The sequence below is a fragment of the Cotesia glomerata genome, linkage group LG7 (assembly GCF_020080835.1).
Source record: "Cotesia glomerata isolate CgM1 linkage group LG7, MPM_Cglom_v2.3, whole genome shotgun sequence".
NCBI classification, from domain to species: Eukaryota; Metazoa; Arthropoda; class Insecta; order Hymenoptera; family Braconidae; genus Cotesia; species Cotesia glomerata.
Window position 1 is genome coordinate 18,093,029 of NC_058164.1, and position 26,985 is coordinate 18,120,013.

The window sequence follows — 26,985 nt, forward strand, 5'->3', positions numbered from 1 at the left end:
ATGGACAGGTCTGAGCGTATTTAATGCTTCAGACATGAACAGGTCTGATCAGGTATAATTTCAGGCCTGATCATACATGAACAGGCCTGCTCAGGTCTAATTTCAGGCCTGATCAGATATGAACAGGTCTGATCAGTCCTGATCATTTTTTCCCGGGTTTCTTCTAATTTATTTGCATCCAAAAATGTTTTTTATCGTTTATTTATAAAATTTACAAATCGAATAAAGTAACAAGTAAGATTTTTTTTATTTAACAATATAGAAATTTTTTTATCATATAACATTATCATTTAAATTTAATATGTGAAAATAGCGTCTATTTTAGAATTACGTAGTATAAATAATAAATATTATGAACTTTCTTAAAAAATCATAATAAATTCTACCAACTATAACCTCTTCACTACCGGCTAACTGATACATAAACATTTTTGTAGTTGGGAATCACGATGTCCGATGATAGTTATAATAATATAATGAACCTCTATCAATGAGAAAATTGCTTGATGAATGGAATATTCCTGAGGATGTAACGAGAAATTTTATTGGTAACGTTTTTGTTATTATTATTTTTAGTACTATTGTCTTTTATTGATGGCATCAATTTCACTTAAAATTAATAATTGTTCATTTATTTTAACTTAATTTGTGTTGATCTATGAGTTGGTATAATATAAGTAATATTATTATAATTATTTATTATCTAATTGCATTATATATAATTTATTTGATTGAATTATGACTATTTATAACAAATTTTAACGGAAATCTTTTTTATTCTCAGATAATGGAATTACTCCTCAGCTGTTAGAAACATTAGCAGGAGATCTGCTTCAAGAATTATGCCCACACATAGCCACAAGAATAAAATTAAAAAACAAAATTAATGCATTCGTATTAAATTTAGTAAGTACACCTATTTCGTTGACTTATTTTGTCAGTTCTAAAATTATTTCCTTGGAATCATATAATGTGACAATCTAAACTTTCAGATTAATAACAAGGAGCTTGATGATAGCAGAAATGCTAATACTCACTCTAATGAGATTCATGAGTCTGATAATAAAGGGTCAGGTCATAAAGAAACAGAAATACATGATGAAACTGAAAATCAAATCGATTATTTTCGTTCTTAAAATTTAAAAGAACTATTAACTTTTGCTCCGGATGGGAAAAATATCTTAACTGATTATGAACAGAATCAAAAGCTAAACTCAACTAATCAACAAGCATTAGTTGATATTATTGGCCGTTTTCTGTTTCCTTGGCTGGAAAAAAAGTGAGTATAATTTGTTTTCTATTAAAATATTTCAAAAAATTTCGCAAATCTATGCAACTAAAAAAAATGTTTATGAATTATTTTCCTAACAGTAATTACTTATTGTCGATCTTGTACAAGTAATTAAAAATTCGGTCCAAAATCTTTTTTGCTTTGGTAATTCTCACTACACCATTCTCATCTTTGCCTAAAAGTTGTGCGATACCAGCATATTTTTTTTTTTTTTGTAAGTATCTTCAAGCTGTTCAAAGGTTACATTTGCAACAATCATTTTTTTTCTCATACCCACTGATACACAATCTTTTAATAATTCTAGATCTTTTAAAGCTTTTGTTAAATTTTCTGCAAATTTTATTTTATTGCATGCATCGTCCCAAGTAAAAGAAGAGCTGATTAAATCATCTGAAGTATTATTCAATTTTTTTAAAACTTCACTCAACATCAAAAATTTTAAACTCAGGCGACAGAAATTATCAAACTTGAACCCATCAAAAAAAGTCGAAACTATTGACCTTGAAATCGATAAACTTATTGATAAACAAAAGAAAATTTCAAGAGAACTCGAGAATAAAGAAAATAGAGGAAGAGACAGTACGAAGAATAATAAAGAGTTACTGAAGAAGGAACAAGAATTACAAAAAAGAGAGAAGAAAGTAGAGGCGAGAGAAAAAAAAATATTGGAGTACATGGCTTACTTGAAAGCAACACAGCCAAGAAGATTAATAAAAATGCTGTATTTTTTAATAAAATATTTTTTTCAATATTATTTTTAATATTTTTATTAATAAATAACAGATCTACGGTAAATTTTCCTTGGCGTACGGTTAATTTACCGTAGAGTACAGTCCTCATTAGTAAGATAGATTTGCCGTAAAATACCGTAGACCTACCGTAAAAATACCCTAGAGCTACCGCAAATTACGGTCAAATTACCGTGAGTTGTATTTTTACGGTAAATTCGCCGTAATTATGGTAAACTACCGTAAAGTACGGTAAATTTGGTTAATTATTAACGTATACTACCGTAAATCTACCGTAATTTCGGGTCCACAAAGCATATAATAAATAACAGATCTACGGTAAATTTTCCTTGGTGTACGGTTAATTTACCGTAGATTACAGTCCTCATTAGTAAGATAGATCTACCGTAAAATACCGTATGCCTACCGTAAAAATACCGTAGAGCTACCGTAAAAATACCGTAGAGCTACCGTAAAATACCGTAGAGCTACTGTAAATTACGGTCAAATTACCGTATTTTTTAAGTATTTTTGCGGTAAATTCACCGTAATTATGGTAAACTACCGTAAAGTACCGTACATTTGGTTAACAATTACCGTATGATACCGTAAATCTACCGTAATTTCGGGTCCGCCAGGGTAAGCTATTATTTATAACACTGAAGTTGACAGATATAAAAAATATTCTTAAAATTTTATGGCAATTAAATTATTATAAAAAAAAATTTCATATGAAAAAAAATTACAAATGAAAATTTTTAGATGTATTTTTTTATTGTAATTGATTTGTTATAAAAATTTTTAAAATTGACAGCTCACGGCTAACTTCAGTATTATTATTATTATTTAGTAGTTCAGTGGCGCTAGTGTCATACGACATACGTTATTAATGTACGCATATATATTTTTTTTGTCAATATTTATTTTTAGTAGTGCGACAAATCAAACATAATCGAGCTTAATTATTCAGAAAATCACTTATCCTGGAAATTAAAATTGATTTTGAAGTTAATTTGAACAATGTCAAAGCGTGGAAATAGTGACGATAATTCGCAATCTCCGATTCATGGTAAAAAAAAAAATACAAGCTTTACACATCTGACTCATCTATGCAGGTAAACACAACAGTTTTTATAAAGAAATAAATAAATTATATCTAACTAATAAATAACTGTAAATTAGTTTCTTCAAATGCATAAACATTTCATGACAATTAGTAATTCTATAATTATATAATTGTAATTGATCTATTTATATTTCAGATTCCATTGAGAACACTATGTCGCTGGCGGTCAAGAGGTTATTTCGATGAAGACATTTCGAGTCCAAATAATAACTTGAATAATTCTGATGATGATGATGATGATGATGATGATAATAATGATCAAAATATTTTGAACCGTTGTGGCACTGAAAATGATGATGGCAATGATCCTAATAATTTATTAGCTGATTGTGACAGTGTTTCCAGTGAAAATACAGATGATGAAAATCCTGCTCCATTAAATATAAGTGATGAAGAATCAATAAATAATGTTATAAGTGACAATGATGATAATTATAATGAAAATAATTTTGATGAACAAGTTGATGAGAATAGTGATGACAATGATACTATTGGTAATGCGTATGAATACGAAATGTTGCATGAAAACAGCAATGTAACGACGGATGAATGTGTTTTACAGTTATTAGATTTTTATGTGAAACATAATATCACGAAAATTGCTTTGCAGCAGTTGTTACAAATGCAACTAAAAATTTTACCTGCAGACAACCAATTGCCAAAAACAGTGTGTAAGTTATTTCAATATGCCCAAAATATTGCTCCTGTGTGCCGAGTTATTAAACATTATTATTGCAGAAAACGTTTATTTAATTCAAAAAGTCAGATAAACAAGAAAATTACATTTAAGTGTTCTATATGTGCGACAACTAATTCAAAAGATTTTTCTTTTTTTCATGAATTTGATATTGGTGATCAAATTAGAATTTTATTTGAAAATTACAACTTAGCTGAAAAGTTAAAAAAACCTACATTGCAAAATGTTGAAAATATATCGGATATTGTTGATGGTAGTGAGTACATCAGAGTTAACTCGAAATCAAAGAGGTAACTTTGATTTAACTCTGATTCTTAATATTGATGGCCTAGCATTAGTAAAAAGTGCTAAAAGCCATTGTTGGCCGGTTTTGTTCATCATCGCAGAACTTCCCCAAGATATTAGAGATAAATATGTGATATATTTGCTGGGCTGGGGTATGACAACCTTATTAAACCACCGATGAATGTTTTTCTTATGCCAATTTGTTTAAAACTAAAAAAATATTTTTGTAAAGGTATTGATTGGACAAATCCTAAAACTAAAGAAATAGTTAATACTAAAATAGTTGCTCCATTAGTTATTGCAGATGCACCAGCTCGGGCGCAATTGCAAAACATCTTAAACTTTAATGGTCGATATGGATGCAACATTTGTGAAATTATAATGGTTAAATGTACAAAAATTGCTGGAAAAAAAACTGTACGTTGTTATCTTTTTCGAATTGATTCTAAAATTAGAACTGGTAGAAGAATGGAAGCGCAAGCTGAAAAATTACGTCAACTAGAGAATAAAGATCAAATAAGAGGTGTGAAAGGGTATTCTATTTTATCTTGTTTACCGTTAATTGACATTGGAACATGTGTCATACCAGAATACATGCATTCGGTTTTATTTGGTGTTGTTAACCAATTCATGACTATTTGGTTTGATAAAAAAGGTCCTTGGAATATTAAAAACAAAAGCGAAGATATTGATAAGTTCATGTGCAATATTCGAGTTCCTCAATCTTTTTCAAGACTACCAAGACAGTTATCTCATTTTAAATTGTATAAAGCCTCAGAAAATTATAATTTTCTGTTATTTTATTCTCTTCCTGCACTCGTTGATCACTTACCTCAGAAATATTTAGAGCATTGGCTATTGTTAGTAATATCAATTTTTAATTTAGTCAGAACGACAATAACTCAAGATTATCTTGAAGAATCAGATAACTTGCTGCAGTTATTTGTATCTCAAATCGAAAGTCTTTATGGTGATAGAGCTTTGTCATACAACTGTTATCAACTTATTCATCTACCACTTTGTGTTAAAAGATGGGGACCTTTACGATCAACTTCTGCCTTTGTATTTGAAAACTACAATGGTTTCATTGCAAAATGTGTCCACGGTAATAGGAATTTTGGCCAAGAAATTGTCAATTGTGTTCAAATTGCTCAAGGCATCCAGATTTTGAAAAATCGTATAGCTGAACGACGAAACGTAACTTCTAGAACTAATCAGTCAAAAAATTATGAACTTTTAGGGCATGAAATTATAAAAAAAGAGCTTGATGTTGTGGAACGCAATATATTATTATCTAATGGTTGGGAATTTGAAAATTTATCTATTTACACACGTATTAAAGTTAATAAAGTCATTTATACATCTGAAATTTATAAAATTACAAAAACAAACAGTCATACAGTCCAAATAGATACTAATGTTTTTACTGTGTACGGTTCAATTAAATTTTTTGTTCAGAATCAAAATGATATTTTTATTGTGATTCGTCGTTTCAATGTAACTCATCAAAATGTTTCATAATTCTTCTACTAAAAAAACCGTTGAGCATGTTATACCGATTGTGGAAACTAATAATTTGATGTTGTTGAATTTAAACGATATTAAATCAATGTTTCAACTTGTGCGAGTTGAAGATTATGTTTGTAAACAACCCAATGATTTTAAAATGGTTTGGTAATGATAATGAATGTTTAAAATAAATCCAACATTTTATCTTTGATGTAAAATAGTTCATAAATTATATATGCTGCACTGTAATGTCCAACGTTTCATAAAATAAACTTTTTTATTTATTTCTACCCCAGTATAATTATTTAAAACCACCAAAATAATAATTTAAAATTTTTAATTTGTAGAATAAAAAATGCAGTTTTTATTTTTTTATTGTTCACATAAAAATGTTCATAGTTTTGTTTCTTCTATTAAAAAGTTTATAAATTTATATAGTTATTTTAAGTTTACAAAATATTTTGAATATGACACTTTAATACCATATATATATATATATATATATATATATATATATATATATATATATATATATATATATATATTTTAAACTTAGTAAGTCGATTTATCAAAAGTTGTCTTAGTTTTAAAAAAATTCATCTTATTCATAGAGAACGTAAAAAAAAAATTTTTTAGAAATGCAATATAGAAATTGATTTTATGATATATTTTATCTCATTATAACATCACATTTATATAAATAATAAAGTAAATAATGATTTCATCTGTAGACAGTAAAAGAGCAGACCAAGACATCTCATAGAAAATGTAACAAATTTTTTATTTCAGAATTATATGAACTTAATGTTAAACATTATAATGCACTTAATGTGATTTCTAAAAGAAATGCTTTTTTTAATTTTCAAATTTATGTTCTTATGGCAAAACATTGGTTGTTTAAAAAAATCTTTTAATTAAAAGTTGTTCAAAATTTAATTTTATAAAAAAAATGTCTTATAATTTTTTCTCAGGACCATTAAGGAAACCGTAATTTTAAAATTAAGGTTTTCATAATTAGCTAAAATTTAAACCATTGATTATAAATCTCAATTTTAGAATTACGGTGAAAAATATTATTGAGCATTTCAAAAAATCGTAAGTGCCATTTTTTGCACAAAATTAAATTTCCCAAAATTTTTGTTTAAAAAATTTTTCTATAAGACCAACATTTCCGCCGGAATATTAAACATTTAAACCTTTCATTCGAAATTCAAGGAAAACTCTTGATCCTAATAAACACATATAAATGGACGTATATATATGATTATGATTAAATTTTTTATTTCAGAATTATTTAAACATAATGATAAATATCATATTCCACTTTTTGTGATTAGCAAAAAAAATTTTTTTTTTTTTAAAGAAAAAATTTTCATAAACATCTGACCATGCAAACCTGATCAGATCTAATTATATATAAACTCAAATATAATCAGATCTGATCATATATAGGCTTATATATGTTAATATATGGGCTTATAACAGCCAGGTATGATCATATTTAATTATATATAGACTCATATATACTCAGGTCTGATCATATATAGACTTATATATATTTATATATGGGGTTATAACAGCCAGGTATGATCAGATCTAATTATATATAGACTCATATATAATTAGATCTGACCATATATAGACTTATATATGATTATATATGGAGTTGTGACAGCCGGGTATGATCATATCTAATTATATATAGACTCATATATAATCAGGTCTGATCATATATAGGCTTATATATGTTTATATATGGGGTTATAACAACCAGGTATAATCAGATCTAATTATATATAGACTCATATATAATCAGGTCTAATCATATATAGACTTATACATGCTTATATATGGGGTTATAACAAAACCAGGTATGATCAGATCTAATTATGTATAGGCTTATATATAATTACTAGCTGTTACCCGCCCGCTCCGCTGGGCACTTAGCATTGTATTTAGAATTTAATAGGATTGTATTTTTAGATCTAGACTTGAAATTAAATTCGAGTATTGTTTTGACTTGCACAGATTCCAAATTCTATCGGATTGGCCTGTACCTTTTATCTATGTGATTATTCTAGCTAATACTCATTGTAACTTTCAATGTGCAATCACTATAACATTCTCGTGGCTTTTTTTCCAAAAATGAATAATAATTAACATAAAGGAAAAAATTTGAAATAAGCATTAAAAGTTTCAGTTAAAGTGATCGCAGGTCTCATAAGTGAAGTTGAAATCGGCCTAGCTGAAAGTGCGACGAATTTTGCTGTTATCTACTCTCTAAACATGAATTAGTGAAAATTCACTTAAATAAGTGAATATTCACTTATTTAAGGGAATTTTCACTAATTCATGTTTAGAGAGTATGATTCTATCATATTTTATATCTAGTAGGAACAGTATTTGAAAAATATAAATTTTTTTACAATTATTATTCCCGCACTTCTACGTTGGGGAGGAATTTTGTAAGATCCTATTTGAGATGATTTCTACATTATAAATAAACGGTTTCAACAAAACTTTGAATCCATAGAAACTATTGTTTGAAAATGAGAGATTTACATTTTTCACGCCCCCGCAATTCCTTTTGGGGTTAGAATTCGATAAATTCCATTCTCAGCTGAACTTGACATTATACACGAAATACCTACTAAATTTGGAGTCTGTAGAAATTACAGTTTGGAAATTAAAATTTTAGATTTTAACATCCACCCCCGCAATCCCTATCGGAAGTAGAATTTTTTGAAATCCGTTTTGAGATGATCTCCTCATGACAAATAAAAGATTCCTACCAAATTTACACCTTTTAGAAGCTATGTTTTGGAACTTAAGATTTTTTATTGTGAACACCCATCCCCGCAGTCCTTGTTGGGGGTAGTTTCTCGTAAAATCCGCTCGTAGATTATTTCTCTATCACATATAGAAGGTTCCTACCAAATTTGGAGTCTATAAGAGCTATGTATTACAAACGGGAATTTTTCATTGTGAACGCCCCTACAATCTTTTTTAGGGTCGGATATAGTAAAATTCGTTCATGAATTATTTCTACATCACATATAGAAGATTCCTACCAAATTTAGAGCATTTAGGCCCTATAGCTTGGAAATTTAAAATTTTCATTGTTAACACCCACCCCGAAATCCATATTGGGAATAGGTTATAAAATCCACTCTTAGATCATTGATACCTCAAATACAGCAGATTCTTACTAAATTTCAAGCATATAGGAGCTACACCTTAGAAATTCAAAATTTTCATTGTTAACACCCACCCTCGCAACCCCTGTGAGGTGGGATATCGTAGAATTCGTTCATAAATTATTTTTACATCACTTACAGAAGATTCCTACCAAATTTGGAGTCGATAGGAGCTATAGTTTAAAAAGGGAATTTTCATTGTTAACGCCCCCGCAAACCCCTTTGGGGAGAAATTTCTTAAAATCCGTTCTCAGCTGACCTCTCCATGGTGAAAGTAATATTCCTCCCAAATTTCAAGTCTCTAGATCTTATAGTTCCAGAGATATCGTGATGAGTGAGTATAGACGTGGAAATCTGTCATATATATATATATATATATATATATATATATATATATATATATATATATATATAGATACCCGCCCGCTTCGCTGGGCATGCAAAAAATTTAATTCTGTAACCCATACAAAAATATAAACAAAATAATTAATTTCATCAATCTTAACAAAATGATATCGTTTTTATCTATAAAATAATTGTTTTACAGCTCTGAATTTGTTAATAAATTACATAAATGAATATGTTATATTATTCTTTTATCTGAGCGCCAACTTCGATAACGTTATTAAGATTTTTAATTCAGATTATTATTTCTTATCTCAGCACCGTTTTTCATAAAAATATGAATATTAGTAATCAAGATTATGAAATAAATCACATATTAATTGAGAATATAAACAACAATGTTTTTATATTAATTTGACTGAAAATTAACATCGATACGTTAATGAATAAATTTATTTCTGCTTATAAATTTAAAAATGAATATTTTTAATCTTTGTTATCAAGAAATTCATTACAAATTATGTGGTATTAAAAAATATATTTATTATTATTAATTTTACTAAGAATTAACTCAAATCGACCTTTTCTTTATGATAATTTAACGATATCGTCGTGAAATTTTAGAGAAGATACATCAGACACAATCTACCATTTTAATTTTAATCATTTAAATCAGTATAATCATTTAACAAAATCAACTTAATAATATTTATGTTATATTTAGCTGTGTTATGATATAATGGAGTTAGTTCATCCTTCATGATCATTCCAATACATATAAGCTATTTCAGTTATTAATGATTTAGCTATGATTTCTTAAAAAGTGTATGATTATTAATTCCTACTGTCCCAACAATCAATCGATAAAATTTGAAATCAATATGTATTTGCCTTACATTGTACAGAATAATACTGTTGAATAATTGTATAAAATATTAGTATTTAGTAACTTTCTCCTTTTATTCTAATGATTTCTCTGAATTTGGTTGACAACCGAATTTGTTATCACAATTTATTTATTTTGACAGTTATTATAGCAACGGTAACCATAGCAACGGTAACTATAGCAACGGTAACCATGACAACGGTAACCATGATAACGGTAACGATGGCAACAGTAACCATGGCAACGGTAACCATGGCAACAGTAACGATGGCAACGGTAACCTTGGCAACGGTAACCATGGCAACGGCAACGATTATAACGGTAACCATGGCAACGGCAACCATGGCATCGATAACCATGGCAACGGTAGCCATGGCAACGGTTATCATGGCAACGATTATCATGGCAACGATTACCATGGCAACGGTTGATTAGCGTGGGTGGTTGTGGGGGGGTAGGGTGGGGTTAAGTTCAATAATTGATGGGTGCCACTAATGGTTTCTTAGATCTGAGAATTAAAATGACATTTTCTAAAAAAAAAAAGAGAGAGAGAGATAGGGAAGGGGGAAGAAGGTAAGGGAGATGAGGAGAAGAATGAGAGGGGGGAGGGGGTAGCATACGTGATGGTAGACGAAAAATCCATTTTGGCTAGGAATTGCGTAAAATCCGTTCTTAGTGAGCGTCTCCATCACGAATGGAGTAACTATGCTAAATTTCAAGTCAATCGGGCGAATAGTTTCGGAGATCTTGTGATGAGTGAGTGAGTGGTATTTCGCTTATATAGATATATATTATATTATATAGATATATATAGATATATGATCCCATGTATAATCATGTATAGTTATATATAATTTCATATATAATTATATATGATTCTATATATAATCATATATGATTAGACAAAAACTTTTTTCATCGGGCATACAATATAGGAACCATAACCATAATATATTGAAGCTATTCCATTATTGTATAGGAACTTTTCCAATAAACTATGGGTATGGTTCCCATAATGAGCATAGGATTGATACCTATAATGATCATTTTATTATAAGAACCATTCGTGTTGATGTCGCCCCGTTCTAGTCTCAGATCAGACTCGCACGAACCCATTCAGTACCCACAGGAGCCCATTCAGTACCCACTCGGGACCCAGTCAGTGCCTACTCGGTTGAAGCCGTTTGAAGCAGAAGCTGCATGAACCCGCACATAAAGGCTGACAGAGTAACAAACTTCACAGGAAAAACCTCTCATAATCCATATAATCTGTAAGCTTTTTTAAATCTATAAGTACATAAATTCATCATTTTTTTCATCTACATTGATCCGTATAGATGTGCATAGGTCAAAAAAAATTTTTTTCTGGAAAAAATAATTCGTTAGTTAATTAATAGAAAAAACTTACGCCGCCTAGAAAGTTCGTGCACTCTCCATTGATGGTATCTATTCTCTGGTTAACGATTGTCAAAAGTTCATCTAAGTCATTGGCTTCCACACCAGATGTCGCTATACAAATAATCAAGAGAAGAAATCCGAGAAATAATTTCGACATTTTCGTACTAGATTGTTTCAATAATGAAATCTGTAAAAATAGTTTTGGTTTTTCAGAGTTACTGAGCTAAAATTCAACGATTGATAATTTTATATTGCTTTATTTTTCAAAATTTTCAATAAAAAATTATCGTATACTAACCTAATTAATAAAATGTAATATGTAGTTTTACTTTTTTGAGAGTTCAATTTTGTAACTATGCGCAAGTATTTATAGGTTACTATTCGATCGCTGGGTATCGAAGTGGAGATAGATAATTTAATAATTACATAACCTTTCTATGTATTTCTTAATGAACAGAAAAAATGTATATGAATCCACAAATTACAACTACTTAACAATTTGAAAACTTTAAATAATTGAGTTGATTTAATTTAATAATATTGAAATTTTGATTATCATGAAACAATTTATTTCCTCGTACTATATATCTAAAAATTTTTAAGTGAAATAGTCACCGAAGAGTATTTTCTTTATTCTATTATCTTATTTATTTTCTATTATCTTATCTTTGTTCATTTTCTTCATATAACGATCTATACTTATTAGATTGATTTTACTATGCATCATAAATTATTTTTTAGTGATGTATCGCATCGGATGATTTTGGGTATTATATATTTTAGTTTTTTAAGTAATTTTTTCATTAATCCCAGTAAACACGTTTACGTCAATGTGACGTCAAAATGACATTGGGCTATATCAGGATTTACGTAAGATACAAGTCACGAATGAGTCATATATGACTCATTATTTCACACTTCTTGACGTAAGATTCTGACGTAAAAATATGACGTAGTCATGACGTCAGTATTATGTCTCAATGACATTTATGACGTCAATATGACATACCTGTGATGTCTATATCATGATAATGATGTCATTATGACGTAAAAGTGATGTAAGTGATGTAAGAATTGTACCTCAGAAAAAATATTAAAAAAAAATCCTCAAAAATAAAAAGATGGCAATTTTGAAATTAATTATAGTGTTATGGACTTATTACAAAGTTTGAAACACTAGTTATATGTTGATACTTGATGAAAAAATCCTGAAATATGCTGGGCTCGAACTTGGCTCCTCACGTATCGAAGTCTGGAACGCTGCTCACTTGTCCAAGTACCGGTTCATGTTACGAAGTAAATAACTTATGTGATAAGCCTTACATGACGAAAAATGCTTATTTCATAATTTTTTCTGAGATTAAATGGATTTTAAGAGCTGGAATTGTATAAAATTCAAGTCTAATAATTTATACAATTTTATAAAATTTCATTAAACTCATGAAATTTTATAAAGTTCTATAAAAATTTGTAAAAACTTTTATAAAAGGCTCTCTAGTGAAACTTGTGGTAATGAATAGGCAATTTATAAATTTTCATAAGAATTGATTGAATCTTACACTTTCAAAAATTTTCGTCTAAAAGCGGACACAGAGAACTTTAGACTCTCTGCGGACACAGAGAACTTTCACAGAGTGAAATTTTTTCAGAGTAAACGATGTATCCGTGTCATTTGAATATTTTTTAATACTTATTGATTTCTCAAGACTCGAATTTTTTTTTTATTTAATTTTTTCCGAAAATTTAGTATTTTTCATTTGGATTTTTCTTCTTCAAAATTTCAATTTACAAAATTTAGATTTTTTTTTTTTAATTTCAACTCTTTTAAGTATACCATTTTTTTAATCTATATTTCTTTTTAATTTCAATTTTTTTCGAAATTTGAATTTCTTTAATTTAACATACTAACAAAATTATGAAACTTGATGTACACAGTAAAATTTTGCGTCATTGTGTCAAAAATTTTTGTGTTAAAAATTTTTATGTTAAATATTTAACATTTTTTTATGTTGATTTAACACAATAAATGTTAAATTTACACTTAAAAAAGTTAAATATTTAACACAAAAATTTTTAACACTAAAGTTTTTGACGCAATGACGCAAAATTTTTTACTGTGTAAAATACTATTAGTCTCGTCAATAACAATCATGGAACTGTTTGAATTATTTCAAATACAATGTTTCATAAGTAGCAGCACTAATGTCAGAAAATTATTTTTCAAGTAATAGTGCAATATTTAAATGACTGACATTTAATTTCTTGACGCGAAATCATAAGAAATTATATGTTTACTCGCTTGACGGTTTAAAAATTTAGAGTTCATGCCACATAAATTGAACTCAGTATTTTGTTATCAGTTTCACACCAAATCATTTATACTGAATGAAGTCGAAAATATTTTTACAAGGGATAAAAGTACCTAAATTCATGGAAAAAATATAAGTGAGAAACATATGCAACGAAAAAAAAGTATTTCTTGCACCAAGAAAATTTTGACGGAGGCCGAAGTTATATTGGAGCAAGAAGTGTTTTAGTGTCAAGAAATTTTGACTTCATTCACGAAATTTTCAGTCATCTCTAATATATTCTTAGTCCAAAGAAATTTACCTTGAGTCAAGATTTTTTTTCTGCAGTGTATGGAAACATACAAGCAAAGATATAAAAAGTTTATATCCCACATGTATTTAATTTCTATGTTTTTTTCTTAAAAACGTAAATGAAAAATATTTTGTATGTTATTTGCTAATATGTTAGATATATTCATTAATATTATAAATTATAAATTTTTGTTATTAAGAGCGGACTTAAATTTGCAAGGTACCAGCTTAAATCAGCTGTTTACCTCTTCCTGATTCTTACTAAATTTTAAACCAATTTTCACTAATATTTAGCGATTAATTGTAAATTAGACATCTTGTTGAAGAAGTTTTATGTTTGATAAATTTTGATCAATCGATAATATTAAAAAAATACATCCTCCAAATTTTATCAATATTATGGAAAATAATCGTTTGTCACTGATTTAGAAAATGACTTTCAAATTACGTTAGTATTATGTACAATTGTGACAAATTATTGATGTTAAATAATGACTCACAGATGGTATCGGTATTACGTAAGACCGTGACTTGTCACTGATGTAAACACATGATATTAATCTTACGTCAAGATTACGTACAGCCGTGACTTGTCACTGATGTAAACGCATGATGTTAAACTTACGTCAAGATTACGTACAGCCGTGACTTGTCACTGATGTAAACGCATGATGTTAAACTTACGTCGTTATGACATACAATGATAGCATTAATGTTACGTAATATTGTAGTTTATATATTATGTCAGTTGTACGTAATATCTAAGTCATTTCCGTTACATCATAGAGAAGTAATAAACTTACATCAGTATGATGTCAAAAATATATCATATATTTCTACATCATAATTGGATTACAAGACAGGTCAATTTTACGTCATATTTACGTAAAATATTGTGACATTCCTATGACTTATAAATGACGTCATATTGAAGTCATGTGTTCACTGGGATGTACCCAATTTTAGTAGAAAGTTATAAAATCCACTTAGGATGTCAGGTCTATGATTTATTAACTTGTTATTAATAAAAAAAAGTCAATTCTGTGATGTTTCGTTTCGAATTATTTTGGTTTTTATCTGCTTTAGTTTTCTAAGTAATTGTGTCGTTAATGGACACAATTCTTAGAAAAAATTGTAACATCAATTTAGGATATGAACTAAATGATTTATTAACTCGCTATTTGATGACTTGATATTAATTAAAAAAAAAGTGAATTCTGTGATATGTCGCTGCGGAGAATCTTGGGTTTTATCCATTTTAGTTTTTTAGATTATTTTATTTGTCGTTAATTGACACAATTCTAAAAAAAAAAGTTATAAAATCAATTTAGGATATGAGGTAAATGATTTATTATTAACTTTCTATCAACGATAAAAGGGAATTCTGTGTTAGTAACACAAAATCATGTTAAAATCATGAATACGTACAAATTCTATAGTAGATTTCATAGAAATCTAACTATTGCATTTGTCCTCATGGCGGAATTCTTAAAAAATTTTGCTATTTTGCTCATCAGGCTGGTTTAAAAAATATATATGGTTGAAAATTTTACATCCATATACGATAGAACGTGACTTGTCACGACGATAGCATCTCCAAATCATACTATATCTTTTCTAAACTCAACATACTTATTCTACACACAAATACCAAGGGCAAGTTCAAAGATGATCTTAATCGGTCAAGTAATCAAAAAATAATAGGATTTCAAAATTTTAAAAATCGTAAATATTCATGTTTTTGCAGTTTCTTCCACGGATAATATTTCAATGAGATAACTTATAGAATTTCTGTAAATTGCCTCTGAAACTCATGAAATAAGCTTCAATTTCCATGTCATTCAATTCTCCGAGGCTGAAAATAACCTACTCTTCTATGTGCAAGTATTCAATTAAATTTTATTATTGCATTCGTTTCAACAATAATTCAAGTTTGTCGTAATTTAGCAAAAATGGATTCTGTATGTGTTGTGTTATTGAAGTATTTGAAACATCAGATTTGAGATTTTATGTGAGTAGAAAAATTGCTTCCATTTTAGTTTCCTAATAGTTTCCTTTACTTTACATTGAATTATTGACCGATAGATATCTGAATTGCATTCTACTCATCCAAATCCAATGACTAATCAGACTACTTATGACTACGTATGACATTGATAAAATAATAATTAACACTACTACGTACAATCAATTTAATCTAGTTACATTAGAATTCCTATAAATTCAAACAGCTTAAATTTGACTTTATTTCTTTTGATGATAAAGCTATTCCCCCTACTTCACTACAGTATAACGACGCGCTAGTAAAAGAACTTATTTCTGATCTTTTCCATTTGTAGTTATTCTAATAGAAAATACATTCTGTAACTTCTCAACCTTAGAATTTATTCGGTGACTTCGAATTTCTAGAAGCTTTAGTTTTATCTTTTTTTTAAATAGCCGAAAGATTAAAACATTAAAAAGGTTGTTTTTTGATAAGTGTCTTCAGTATCGTTTTAGATTGTTCGAACGTAGTTACCACTCCAAATATGTCTTCAAAGACAATAACTTGCTACTTTCTGATTTTGGTTATTGTAGTAATCTGCGACGCAAATTATGAAGACAACATTTACTTCAAACTGTTTACTAGAAAGCAACAATCCGATTCGAAGACGATAGTCATCTCCAAAGAGTACAATAATATACTACAAATAGGCTTTGACGTCACCAAATCTACTAAAGTGATCGTCCACGGCTTCAAGTCTAGTTCTAATTTCTTGGCTTTGGTCAGAATAAAAAACAACTACCTGTCCAAATATGACTGCAACGTCATAATGGTGGACTGGTCTCATTATGCTGAGGGTGAGTATGTCTCTACTATTGGACGTTCAAGGATAGTTGCTTTCTACGTGGCGAGACTCTTTCCCGTATTAATGAAACACGGGGTCCAAGATATTCATGCGATAGGATTCAGCCTGGGTGCTCATATTCCTGCCGTGGCAACTAACTACCTGGGGAACAACGAACTCAAACACATCACAGGTTTGGACCCTGCGAAACCATTCTTGATGAATGTGGGATTGGACGCCAAACTAGATTCTTCAGATGCAGAATTTGTGGACGTCTATCATACAGAGTCCTTTATCCAGGGCAAAGCAGAAGCTTGTGGACATGTAGATTTCAAGATGAACTGGGGCGAAATCCAACCTGGATGCGGAGATTTCAATATTGGTTGTGCTCATGAACGAGCTCCAGTATACTTTTCAGAGTCTCATTTCGGAGAACAGATTTTGGGGTTATCCTGAATATTTGCATAGACAGATTATCGGAGAAGAAGTTTCAAGGGAAAGCGTTCTGAAACTTGCTGGTGAGTATGTTGATAGAAATGTTAGAGGATGGTATGAGGTTCCTACTAATACGAATAGTCCTTTTGCTAAAGGACGTAATTTTTGAGAAATTTTTCTGATTATTACTGATAATTGTGCTCAATAAAGATGCTATCAAAATAATTATTTATTATTCCGATTTTTACTTGTATACAGTTCTTGGTTTTTACAAGGCTGAGTAGATGGTAGCTGTCGCATTCCGCGAGTGCGCCACCATCCTGTGTTTTTATACTGTTCTTGTTCGTTCAACGCTTTTTGGACCCCAGCACATCCTCTTTTCACTCCTGTATTTTCACTGCATAATCAACCTTATTTTTCGCACATTTATTCTCAACTCTTATTATTATCACTGCGGCTGTGGACCGACTTGTGCTTTCTGTACTGCATTTACCCTATTCCTCACCCCTTTCTATCGGTTGTTGGAATAGTGGCGATGGGGAAACCACAGAGAAAACCCATGCCAGTACAGTTCGGCTACCGGAGCGACCCCCGACGGTTGGTGTTGGAACTATTCGAACAACCATCGGGGCTTGAACCCTCGCCTCGCGGCATGATGTGCGAACGAACTAACGGGATAATGACTTAGCCCGCTCGGCCATCATACTGCTTTTTTGTTATCAAAATAAAATTCAGTATTATAATTAGTCAAAAGAATATAGCCCTTATTTTAGTAAAATTTACTTTTAACTTGCCGCTATGGTAAAATAAAGTTTGATCGTTTAAATATTATGATATATCGAATTACCACAGACCTTGAAAAAAGTGAAGACAATTATCTTTTTTAAAATAAATAAAAACAGTTCTTTCAAGTGCAATTGCCGATGTCTTTATTCCTTACAAAATACCTGCATTGTAGTTCAGATTATTTAACATTTTAAAAAATTAGGAAAACAGTTGACCCTGAAGGCCATCCCTGCAACTTCCAGCTAATTCCATACCTGGACGCTTAAAATTGCACTTATGCCGTTTTTGAGCTCTTCGAGCTCAAAAATATAATTTCTGTATTGTTTTGAGCTTTTCAAGCTCAAAGAGATAGCTTTTCTATGCTTTTGAGCTCTTCGAACTCAGTCTGATCGAAGTTTGATAAAACACACTATTTTTTGAATTTTCAAACCACAATAACTTTTGAATGAATGAACCGATTTTCACGCGGTTAGCAGCATTCGACGCAGTTTTTTAAGCCTCATAAATAATTTTCAAGTTTATAATGATCAAACAAGAAATTTCGGAGTGATTCCAAAAAAACACTTTTTTCAGTTTTCTTTCGTTCACGATTTCTCTCGAAAGAATCAACCGATTTTGACCGGACCGGTGGTGATCTACGTGGTTTTTGAGGTTAAGAGCTGATTAGTTTTTAGAATCGATCAGTAAAGCCGTTTAAAATTTATTAAAAAAAAACACATTTGAAAAAATTTTTTCTGCCCTCCGGCCGGAAAGTGGCAACTTTCTGGCCGCTGCGCTAAACAAAGCTGCCACATTCCGGCTACGTCGAGCAGAAAAATAGTATACACACCTTGGCCAGTAAATAAGAAAGCCTCAGATCACATGTTTGTCAACCTTGGCTTCGCCTCGGCCAACAATTACATGTGATCTGAGACTTTTCTTATTTTACTGGCCTAGGTATGTAATATACTATTGACGTGATAACGTCTTATAAATTGATGAACACTGACAGCGCACACGAAAAAGTGTCCCGTTCCACCTGAGCCTGTGCGTACAAGCGAGAGCGCGCAACAAGCGATAGAGAGGCACGATAAAACAAACGATAGAGAGGCCTAAGCGTTGGCTTGTGACACATATATCTCTCTTCTCGCGTGACGTCAGAGCTAGCAGTTCAAATATTATTCTACAACTAATTGTTCATGAATATTTAAACAAATTACTTAAATTACAAAAGAGAGGTCGCTAGTGCTCTAAGTGCCAGACGTGTTTTTTTCAGCTCTCTAGTTTCAGTGTTTTATATGCACTTAATTGCTAGTTATTTCTTTTATTTAGTGGTAGGTATAAGTAGTTTTAACTGAGAATTTCTTTGTACTAATTAGTTTTGTCATGTGAGCTTTGGATATTGACGAATTTAGTCATAAATTGTGAGGCCGCGTGTTCTCCAGTCTTCGAGTATAGGCTGTCTGTCAGATGTGTTATTGAGCTTGGAGTTTTCGGGAGATCGATGCGCACAGTGGTAATTTCAGGTACTAATACTATTACCGGCGGGAAATTTAAAATGCCTAAAGTTAAGTGTGACTGTGTTTTCTTGAAATCGGAAAGACAGTAGACTGTGTTAAGACTAAATTAAAATGTAAGCATTGTTTTCATTTTGAATGTGTTGCAACTAAGTATTCAGTTGACCTGACGAATGCTTCCAATGCTGTCTCAGATAAATGCCCTTCATTTTTATGGAAACTACAGTGACTAATTTGTTAGAGAAAATGGAGGGTAGATTAGCTGGTCTTGAGTCAATGAAACAGTCGCTCGAATCGATGACAGAGACTGTGGCAACGTTAGTTAATGACAACAAGAAAATTCTTGAGGATTTAAAGGAATGTCAAAATAAGATTGGCTCGATCCGAAATGATGTTAAGGAGGCTACTAGCAAGATTGAGAACGTCTCTCGAAAAGTCAAGGATCACAATACCCGTCTTGCTGCTGTTGAAAGTAAAATCACAGGAGCTGCTGGTGCAAATGCTGTTTTGGCAGATTGTGACACAAGTCTGCGTGTTGCTTGTCTCAGTCTTGCGAATCAGATTGTTGTTACTGGTGTTCCCAAAACAGATGACACAACTGATCCAAATAAGCTTGCTAAAGATTTTGTTCCTGCTTTGACTAACTGTCTTGATGTGGCATTGTCTGACTTTGAAATTATTCGTGCTCAGCGCATGGGAAGGAAGAAGATAAATGTTTAGTCCGTGACAGGAAGGATAAGATCTCGAGCTATCGTTGTTGAGCTTACTAGTGCTTCTAAGTGTAGGCAATTGATTTATGCTAAGAAAAAAATGCCTAATCTGATGGCTGATAAAATTATTGAGACGTTGCTTTCAAATAAAGTGAGCGTAAACAGACGCATGCCAGTTGAATTACGTGAACTTTGTGATAAAGTTCGTAAGAGGTTCACGCAGATTGATGCAAAGTTCATTTGGATTATGGATGATGCTGTCTTCATACGTAAGGATGCGTCTTCGAAGCCAATCAGGATTGTGCCTTCAACTAATCTTGAAGGTCTTGGTCTATAGCTATTACGGGACATTACTTCATCATCACGTCACTTGCCATCGGTAGCAGCGCGTCGAGACTGTCATCAGATGCCAAAATCACACAATTTAAAATCTTCGGAGCATGCAATATCATCTACCATCAGCATGTGCTGTTTGAATGCTCAGTCATTAGCATCTACGACGCATATTGGCGAGTTTCGGGAGTTTTTTCATCGGAACTGGTATAATTTAATAGCAGTTACTGAGTCCTCGCTAAATGATGCGATTATAGATGCTCAAATTTCTTTGCCCTCTTATACCGTGCTACGTGTTGATCGCCGAGGTCGTGTTGGTGGTGGAGTTGCATTATTTGTTCGAGATGGGCTTTCTTCTAGGATACTAGCCTCTTCAATGACACTGCCTGCAGATGGAGTTCCAGAGTTTCTTATTGCTGAGGTTTGGAGCCTAGAAGGACCAAAGCTATTAGTTGCTGTTGTCTATCGACCTCCCAGAGCAGGCTTTCTGGAGATTTTCCAGAATAAGCTGTCTAGCTACATTAAGAAGTATAAGTTTGTTTGTGTGATGGTCGATTTCATTGTTAACCTATTAACCCATGCTCAAGATTCAATAAGTCTTCAAGAATTTTTCGCATCGCATGGACTTACGATTGTACCAATGGAACCTACGCATCACACAAAGACATCGGATACGTGGATAGACATCGGTGCAGTTAGTAACCTCTCTGTGTTGGCAGCTTGGGGGCAATCATCTCAACCTTTCTTGTCGGGGCATGATCTTCTTTACATGACTATTAATTATGAGGTGTTAAGTAATAAAAAGAAAGATGTTACGTATAGGTTAGGGTGTTTCAAAAAAAGACGAATTTTTTTTTTTTTCTTTTGGTGTCTAAAAATTGATAGTATACCTAAAAACAAAAATTTTGGCGCCCATGTGAGCTCTTAATATCAATAGTAAGATTTGCCTGTATCCATTTCTTTATTTTCCATTTAAATAACACGGGAAAAATTTTTTTTAATTTTTTAATTTTTATTACTTTGGAACGGTTCATCGTAACAACAATCTGAAAAATGATATTTGTAGGAAATTTTACGCTCTACAAAAAACGTTTGAAGACCAAAGTTCCTCAGATTAACGGCTTCAAAGATATCCGCGGTCAAAGATAACACTAATAAAAAATTTATAATATTTTCCAATAAAACTACAAAAAAAATATCATATGCTATATTTTTTTTATTTTTTATGTTAAATTACTTCAATTCCGTTAACCTGAGACTGTCAACTTTTTTTACTAATTAATTCAATACTTAACTCACGAAATGCACTAATATATAAATATAAACGTTAAAAATATCTTATAAATGATTTTTTGGTCTCTTTTATAACAAATTTATTTTTTTTTTACTAAATATTAAGAAATTTAATTGAACAATTAATTCTTTATAACAAAAAACTATATTTACAACTTGTTACAACAATTTTTCAACTTGAAAATATTACAGTTTTATAAAATTACTTTTATTGCAATTAGGATATTGTTTTCTATGTTCTGTCACTACTTGCAACAAATATTGAAGCTGTTCTTCATCTTTCGTTAAGCATCGATTATACTGCTCTATCAATGCCACGCCGCGTTCTGCTACATCATTCACAACTTGAAGTTTCCCGAAATACTCCAAGTTTTCTAAGAAATTCAGTTCTGGGGCCAAAAAGTAACATCCTCATCAATGAACTCATACGACAAATCAAACGATTCAAATATATTAATCGATCTCATAGACATAAATTGACTAAGATCTTTATTTAATAATGACTCTAAATTTTTCTTATCTATTATAAAGCGATTTGTTGTAGTTTCATTGGCTTTACAGTTTTTAAGAGCATGAACTATTCTTTTTTGTTCCAACTGAAACATTTTTATCAAAGAGAGATAAAACAGACAGCTCGTTGTTTAAATACCACAAGTGATCGGCTAATTTTTGTGAGCATGTCTGTGAAAGACTATTATTAAATCTTTCATATGAAATTAATTCTTTAATCAAAGTTAAATCATTATTAGGTGCTGTTATAGCACACGGCGCAGTGAACCAAGCTTTTAAATAGAATATTATGATAAATAAACAAAGTTCTCGTAATCCATCTATTTCCGATTTAGTAAGATGAAATTCATTTCTGAATAAAAAAATTTTTAAACTATATATTGCTTTAGCCATCCACCTTGCATGATGGACCGCTCCAGGATGCTTAAATGTAATATTTGTGGTAGTAGTACCCAAAAATATTAATGATAATTCCAGAAGTTCACGGTAATCGTCTCGACAATGATCCATCTACAAAAAGTTATAAGTCAAAATGAAATTGATTATATCGCAATTTCAAAGTTGAGAAGACTAATTATTATTAACTGATGTGAGGTAAAAGTTGTAAAATATTTTACAAACGCAATTTTAATCGTTAAAGATGATTGAAAGTATAACAGTCATGTGAAACTGATTTTCAATATTTTTAATCACGACGGCAAGTTAATTAATCAGAGTAAAATTGATAATTGAGGAGCTTATTTTCAAAAGGGTATCTTTTGATTTTTGATTAATCGAGACAAAAACTAGTTATCTTCAATTATAAATATTTGTATTGAACTTTTTTTAATTTAGCTATAAAGTGCAATCGGTTATGAAGCTGCAATTCGATTTTCATTTATAAATGTTCATAATTCTCAAAGTAATTAGTATTTAAAAGTTCAGAAAACTGGTATTTTAAAATATGAAAAGATACCCTTTTGAAAATCAGCTCCTCAATTATACTGAACTTTATACATTTTTCTTTTCCACTTTAACATCAGTTAATAATTCTTCAGCGCTGGATTAAAAATTTTACTTCTATTTGATTATTAACGAATTTCAAAATCTCATCTTTGATTGGTGTTATTACTTCCAAAACTTTTTTGTCACAAATACCAGCCGTAAAGTTTGATTGGTCAATTTCATCCCACTTCTTTTTAAATCTCTGATAAATTGGAACGTTTGGGCCAGACGAAGCAGGCCAGTATACTTCAAATGCACTTCGAAGAACAATTTCAAAAATATGGTGTCGGCATGGCAAGTACAACAGTTTTCTACTAAGAGCCTTTTCTACTAATACACACGCACCATTTCTGATTCCTGAAAAAATAAAATGAGAATTGCTAGTGAAGTATCGATTTTTTAGAGTAGTACGGAGAAATCTTTTCAATTTGAAAAAAAAAATAACTCATAACTTGGAAATTAATGCCCTGATTAAGAAATCTCATTTGGAATGATTCGAAAAGACGCGGGTTTAATCATTTCAAATCATCCCAAATTGTCAGGATGATTTGACTTTCAAGCATAAATTTTACAACGAATCATTTTATATCATATCAAATAATAAAAAAATGTAATATTATTTTATGATTTAAAATGATTTGAAATGATTTCAACTTCCAAATCATTTTGAATAATATTGAATGATAAAATAATATTATAATTTCTGGTTTTCTAGATGATTTAAAATTATTTGAAATGATTTCAACTTCCAAATCATTTTGAATAATATTGAATGATAAAATAATATTGAAAATTCTGGTTCTTCAGATGATTTAAAATTATTTGAAATGATTTCAACTTCCAAATCATTTTGAATAATATTGAATGATAAAATAATATTATAATTTCTGGTTTTCTAGATGATTTAAAATTATTTGAAATGATTTCAACTTCCAAATCATTTTGAATAATATTGAATGATAAAATAATATTGAAAATTCTGGTTCTTCAGATGACTTAAAAATTATTTGAAATGATTTAAACTTCCAAATCATTTTGAATAATATTGAATGATAAAATAATATTGAAAATTCTGGTTTTTCAGATGATTTAAAATTATTTGAAATGATTTCAACTTCCAAATCATTTTGAATAATTTTGAATGATAAAATAATATAGAAATTTCTGATTTTTCAGATGATATAAAATTATTTAGCATAATTTAAACGTTCGAATCATTTTTAAATAATATTGAATGATAAAATAACATCGAAAATTCTGGTTCATCAAATGATTTAATATTATTCGAAATGATTTCAACTTCCAAATCATTTTGAATAATATTGAATGATAAAATAATATAGAAATTTCTGGTTCTTCAGATGATATAAAATTATTTAGCATAATTTAAACGTTCGAATCATTTTGAATAATATTGAATGATAAAATAATATTATAATTTCTGGTTTTCCAGATGATTTAATATTATTTTAAATGATTCCAACTTCCAAATCATCTTAAATAATACTGAATAACATTGAAAGCTCGTTTGGGTAATTTTAAATTTTATAAATTTCTTTTAATATTTTCGATCCCAGAGTGATCATAATCATTTAATTGTTATTAGTTTGATAAATAGAATGGTAATGAAGGTGTCGTTATAGGGATACAAAAGATTGAATTGTCATTGTTACATAGGTATAATTTTATTTTTTATTGAACCTCAAAACTATTGGGTTGTAGACATACATAGTCAGTCATAGAAATCAAAGATAAATTTTCTACTCTAATAAATACCATTTTTGATACTATTTTTTATATCTATAATTGTAAATTTATTTTCCCACTCTTTATAACAAATATATGTTCAAAAATATCAAATTTTTCTACTGCAGCTACTGTTACCTTTACGTAAACTTGATCATGTCGATTATAAAAGCAATGAATCTTAGCAATTTTATTGTTATCTAAGTAGACTGTTGTGTTGTTTGTTTTATTGCCTTTAGTATAAAGTGTACCATAAAACACTACACTATTATAAATACATCGGGTATAAATTTTTTCCTCTTCTGGTATTACGTTTTTAACATCATTTTGTATTAATAAAACCCCATCGTTGGTTCTGATACAATTTGTTATTTCTTTTTTTTTATCTAATATCGCTTTGCAAAATTGCCAAGTAGTTTCGTTTGAAGCCGTCGAAAGTTGACCTCTGAACATATTGTCCCGTAAACACCGGTTCGCCATTTGATTCATGATCCCTTTAGGACTTGTGACTTTTTTTTTCAAATTATATATATTATTTTCAAATATATATGCAGAGTTATTGGATGATGGTCCATAAAAGACTAAGAACTTTGAATCATTCTGAATAATTTTGAATAGTAAAATTATGATTTAAAATTATTCAGAACTAAGAACTTTGAATCATTTTGAATAATTTTGAATAATAAAATTATGATTTAAAATTATTCAGAACTAAGAATTTTGAATCATTTTGAATAATTGTGAATCATAATTTTGTGATATCATACAATATGAAATTATTAAAATTTTTCGAATCATTCCAAATCATATTTCTTAATCAGGGTGGTTAATACTAAAAATCTGATTTGATTTAGCATTTAAACATTACGGTTATCAACCATGTTATATTTTTTTTATTAATAAATTATTAACCCGTATTTGACGCCGTAGTATCAGAACGCAATGCTTTGATGTTGTCAGTATTAATATCCCATTGTTTTACTGTTTTAATAATAGCTGAAGCTTGGTTTTGTCCAGTCCCAGATTCTAGTTTAGGAACTCCTAACAGTTGAAATTTACCTGATGATGATAAAATAATCGGAAGCCGGTCAACTTGTTCTGTACCTATAATATCTGATAACAGTTTTCCATCAAAATGTAGTACATAATTGTCAGTTTCCAGATTAGTCTTCAGATTTAACGCCGCTTCTTTCCGGAATTTTTCCCTTGCTCGGTGAATAGTCACATGACTAAAGTTTACGCTTGCACAATCAATGTTCAAGCAAGATAATAAAGCAGCAATAATGTAAGTCGCCATCCTACTAGTCACGTTAGCTCTATCCAAAGCCGCAGCAAGTTCTGGTGTCATTATATCAATTTTTGGAACTTGTTGTTTTGGCATTTCATCTTCATAATCAGAGATTATACGAGAAGTATTACTTTCCAAAGATTTCTGGGATAATTGAGATGGATGACTTGATATTTTATGATTAGCAACATCATCAGTCTCAACTGCACAATAATAGTTGACATTGTCGTTATCAAACTCTCCGACATTATTATTACTATCATTACCATTATTATTATAGTTTTTATCATTGCTATCAATGTTCTCTTCACTATTATTATCACTATTATTGTTATTATTATCATAATTGCTGATATCAACATCCATGTCTTCGACATCTTCTAAAATTGGTTGAGAATTATATGAAATAAAACCACGTCGACTGGAAGATTTTTGTCCCAAATAAAATAATCTTTTTTCTTTGTCCAGTATAATTAAAACATCCGCATGAGCTACATCAAATAGTTTATTTAAT

General features: G+C 30.0%; 2 protein-coding genes, 1 long non-coding RNA gene and 1 pseudogene across 4 annotated transcripts; 3 read left to right on the forward strand and 1 right to left on the reverse strand.

The window, feature by feature from the left end:
• The first annotated feature begins 500 nt into the window (after positions 1-500).
• LOC123269568 lies at positions 501-2,006 on the forward strand. The gene is made up of 4 exons (XR_006510454.1): positions 501-548; positions 785-906; positions 993-1,279; positions 1,372-2,006. It is a non-coding gene; the product is annotated as an uncharacterized LOC123269568 (long non-coding RNA).
• Positions 2,007-2,882: 876 nt separating this feature from the next.
• Positions 2,883-5,778, forward strand: LOC123269015 (cGMP-specific 3',5'-cGMP phosphodiesterase 3-like). 2 transcript variants are annotated; one of them, XM_044734503.1, is made up of 2 exons: positions 2,883-3,134; positions 3,282-5,778. In XM_044734503.1, exon 2 carries the CDS (start codon positions 4,305-4,307, stop codon positions 5,646-5,648), a length of 1,344 nt encoding a protein of 447 aa, XP_044590438.1. In that variant the 5' UTR covers positions 2,883-3,134; positions 3,282-4,304; the 3' UTR covers positions 5,649-5,778. Both variants share the same exon structure in this region, with proteins under 2 accessions (XP_044590438.1, XP_044590439.1).
• Positions 5,779-16,160: 10,382 nt separating this feature from the next.
• Positions 16,161-17,511, forward strand: LOC123268924 (annotated as a pseudogene).
• Positions 17,512-22,340: 4,829 nt separating this feature from the next.
• On the reverse strand, positions 22,341-26,837 carry LOC123269711 (HD protein homolog). Its single transcript, XM_044735546.1, has 3 exons — positions 26,096-26,837; positions 23,511-23,794; positions 22,341-22,963 (listed from the first exon to the last, which is right to left on the reverse strand). The coding sequence occupies exons 1-3, from the start codon at positions 26,835-26,837 to the stop codon at positions 22,508-22,510; spliced, it is 1,482 nt and encodes a 493-aa protein (XP_044591481.1). The 3' UTR covers positions 22,341-22,507.
• Positions 26,838-26,985: the final 148 nt, after the last annotated feature.

Bases quoted from the DNA above. Each gene is read 5' to 3' on its own strand.
- LOC123269015 (XM_044734503.1), top strand. From the start codon at position 4,305: ATGAATGTTTTTCTTATGCCAATTTGTTTAAAACTAAAAAAATATTTT.
- LOC123269711 (XM_044735546.1), bottom strand. From the start codon at position 26,837: ATGGATGTTGATATCAGCAATTATGATAATAATAACAATAATAGTGAT. The intron at 23,795-26,095 runs GTTAATAATTTA...TTATTTTTTCAG, and splicing joins TACTACGGCGTCAAATACGG to GAATCAGAAATGGTGCGTGT. The intron at 22,964-23,510 runs GTAAAATTTTTA...AACTTTTTGTAG, and splicing joins TCGTTAATAATCAAATAGAA to ATGGATCATTGTCGAGACGA.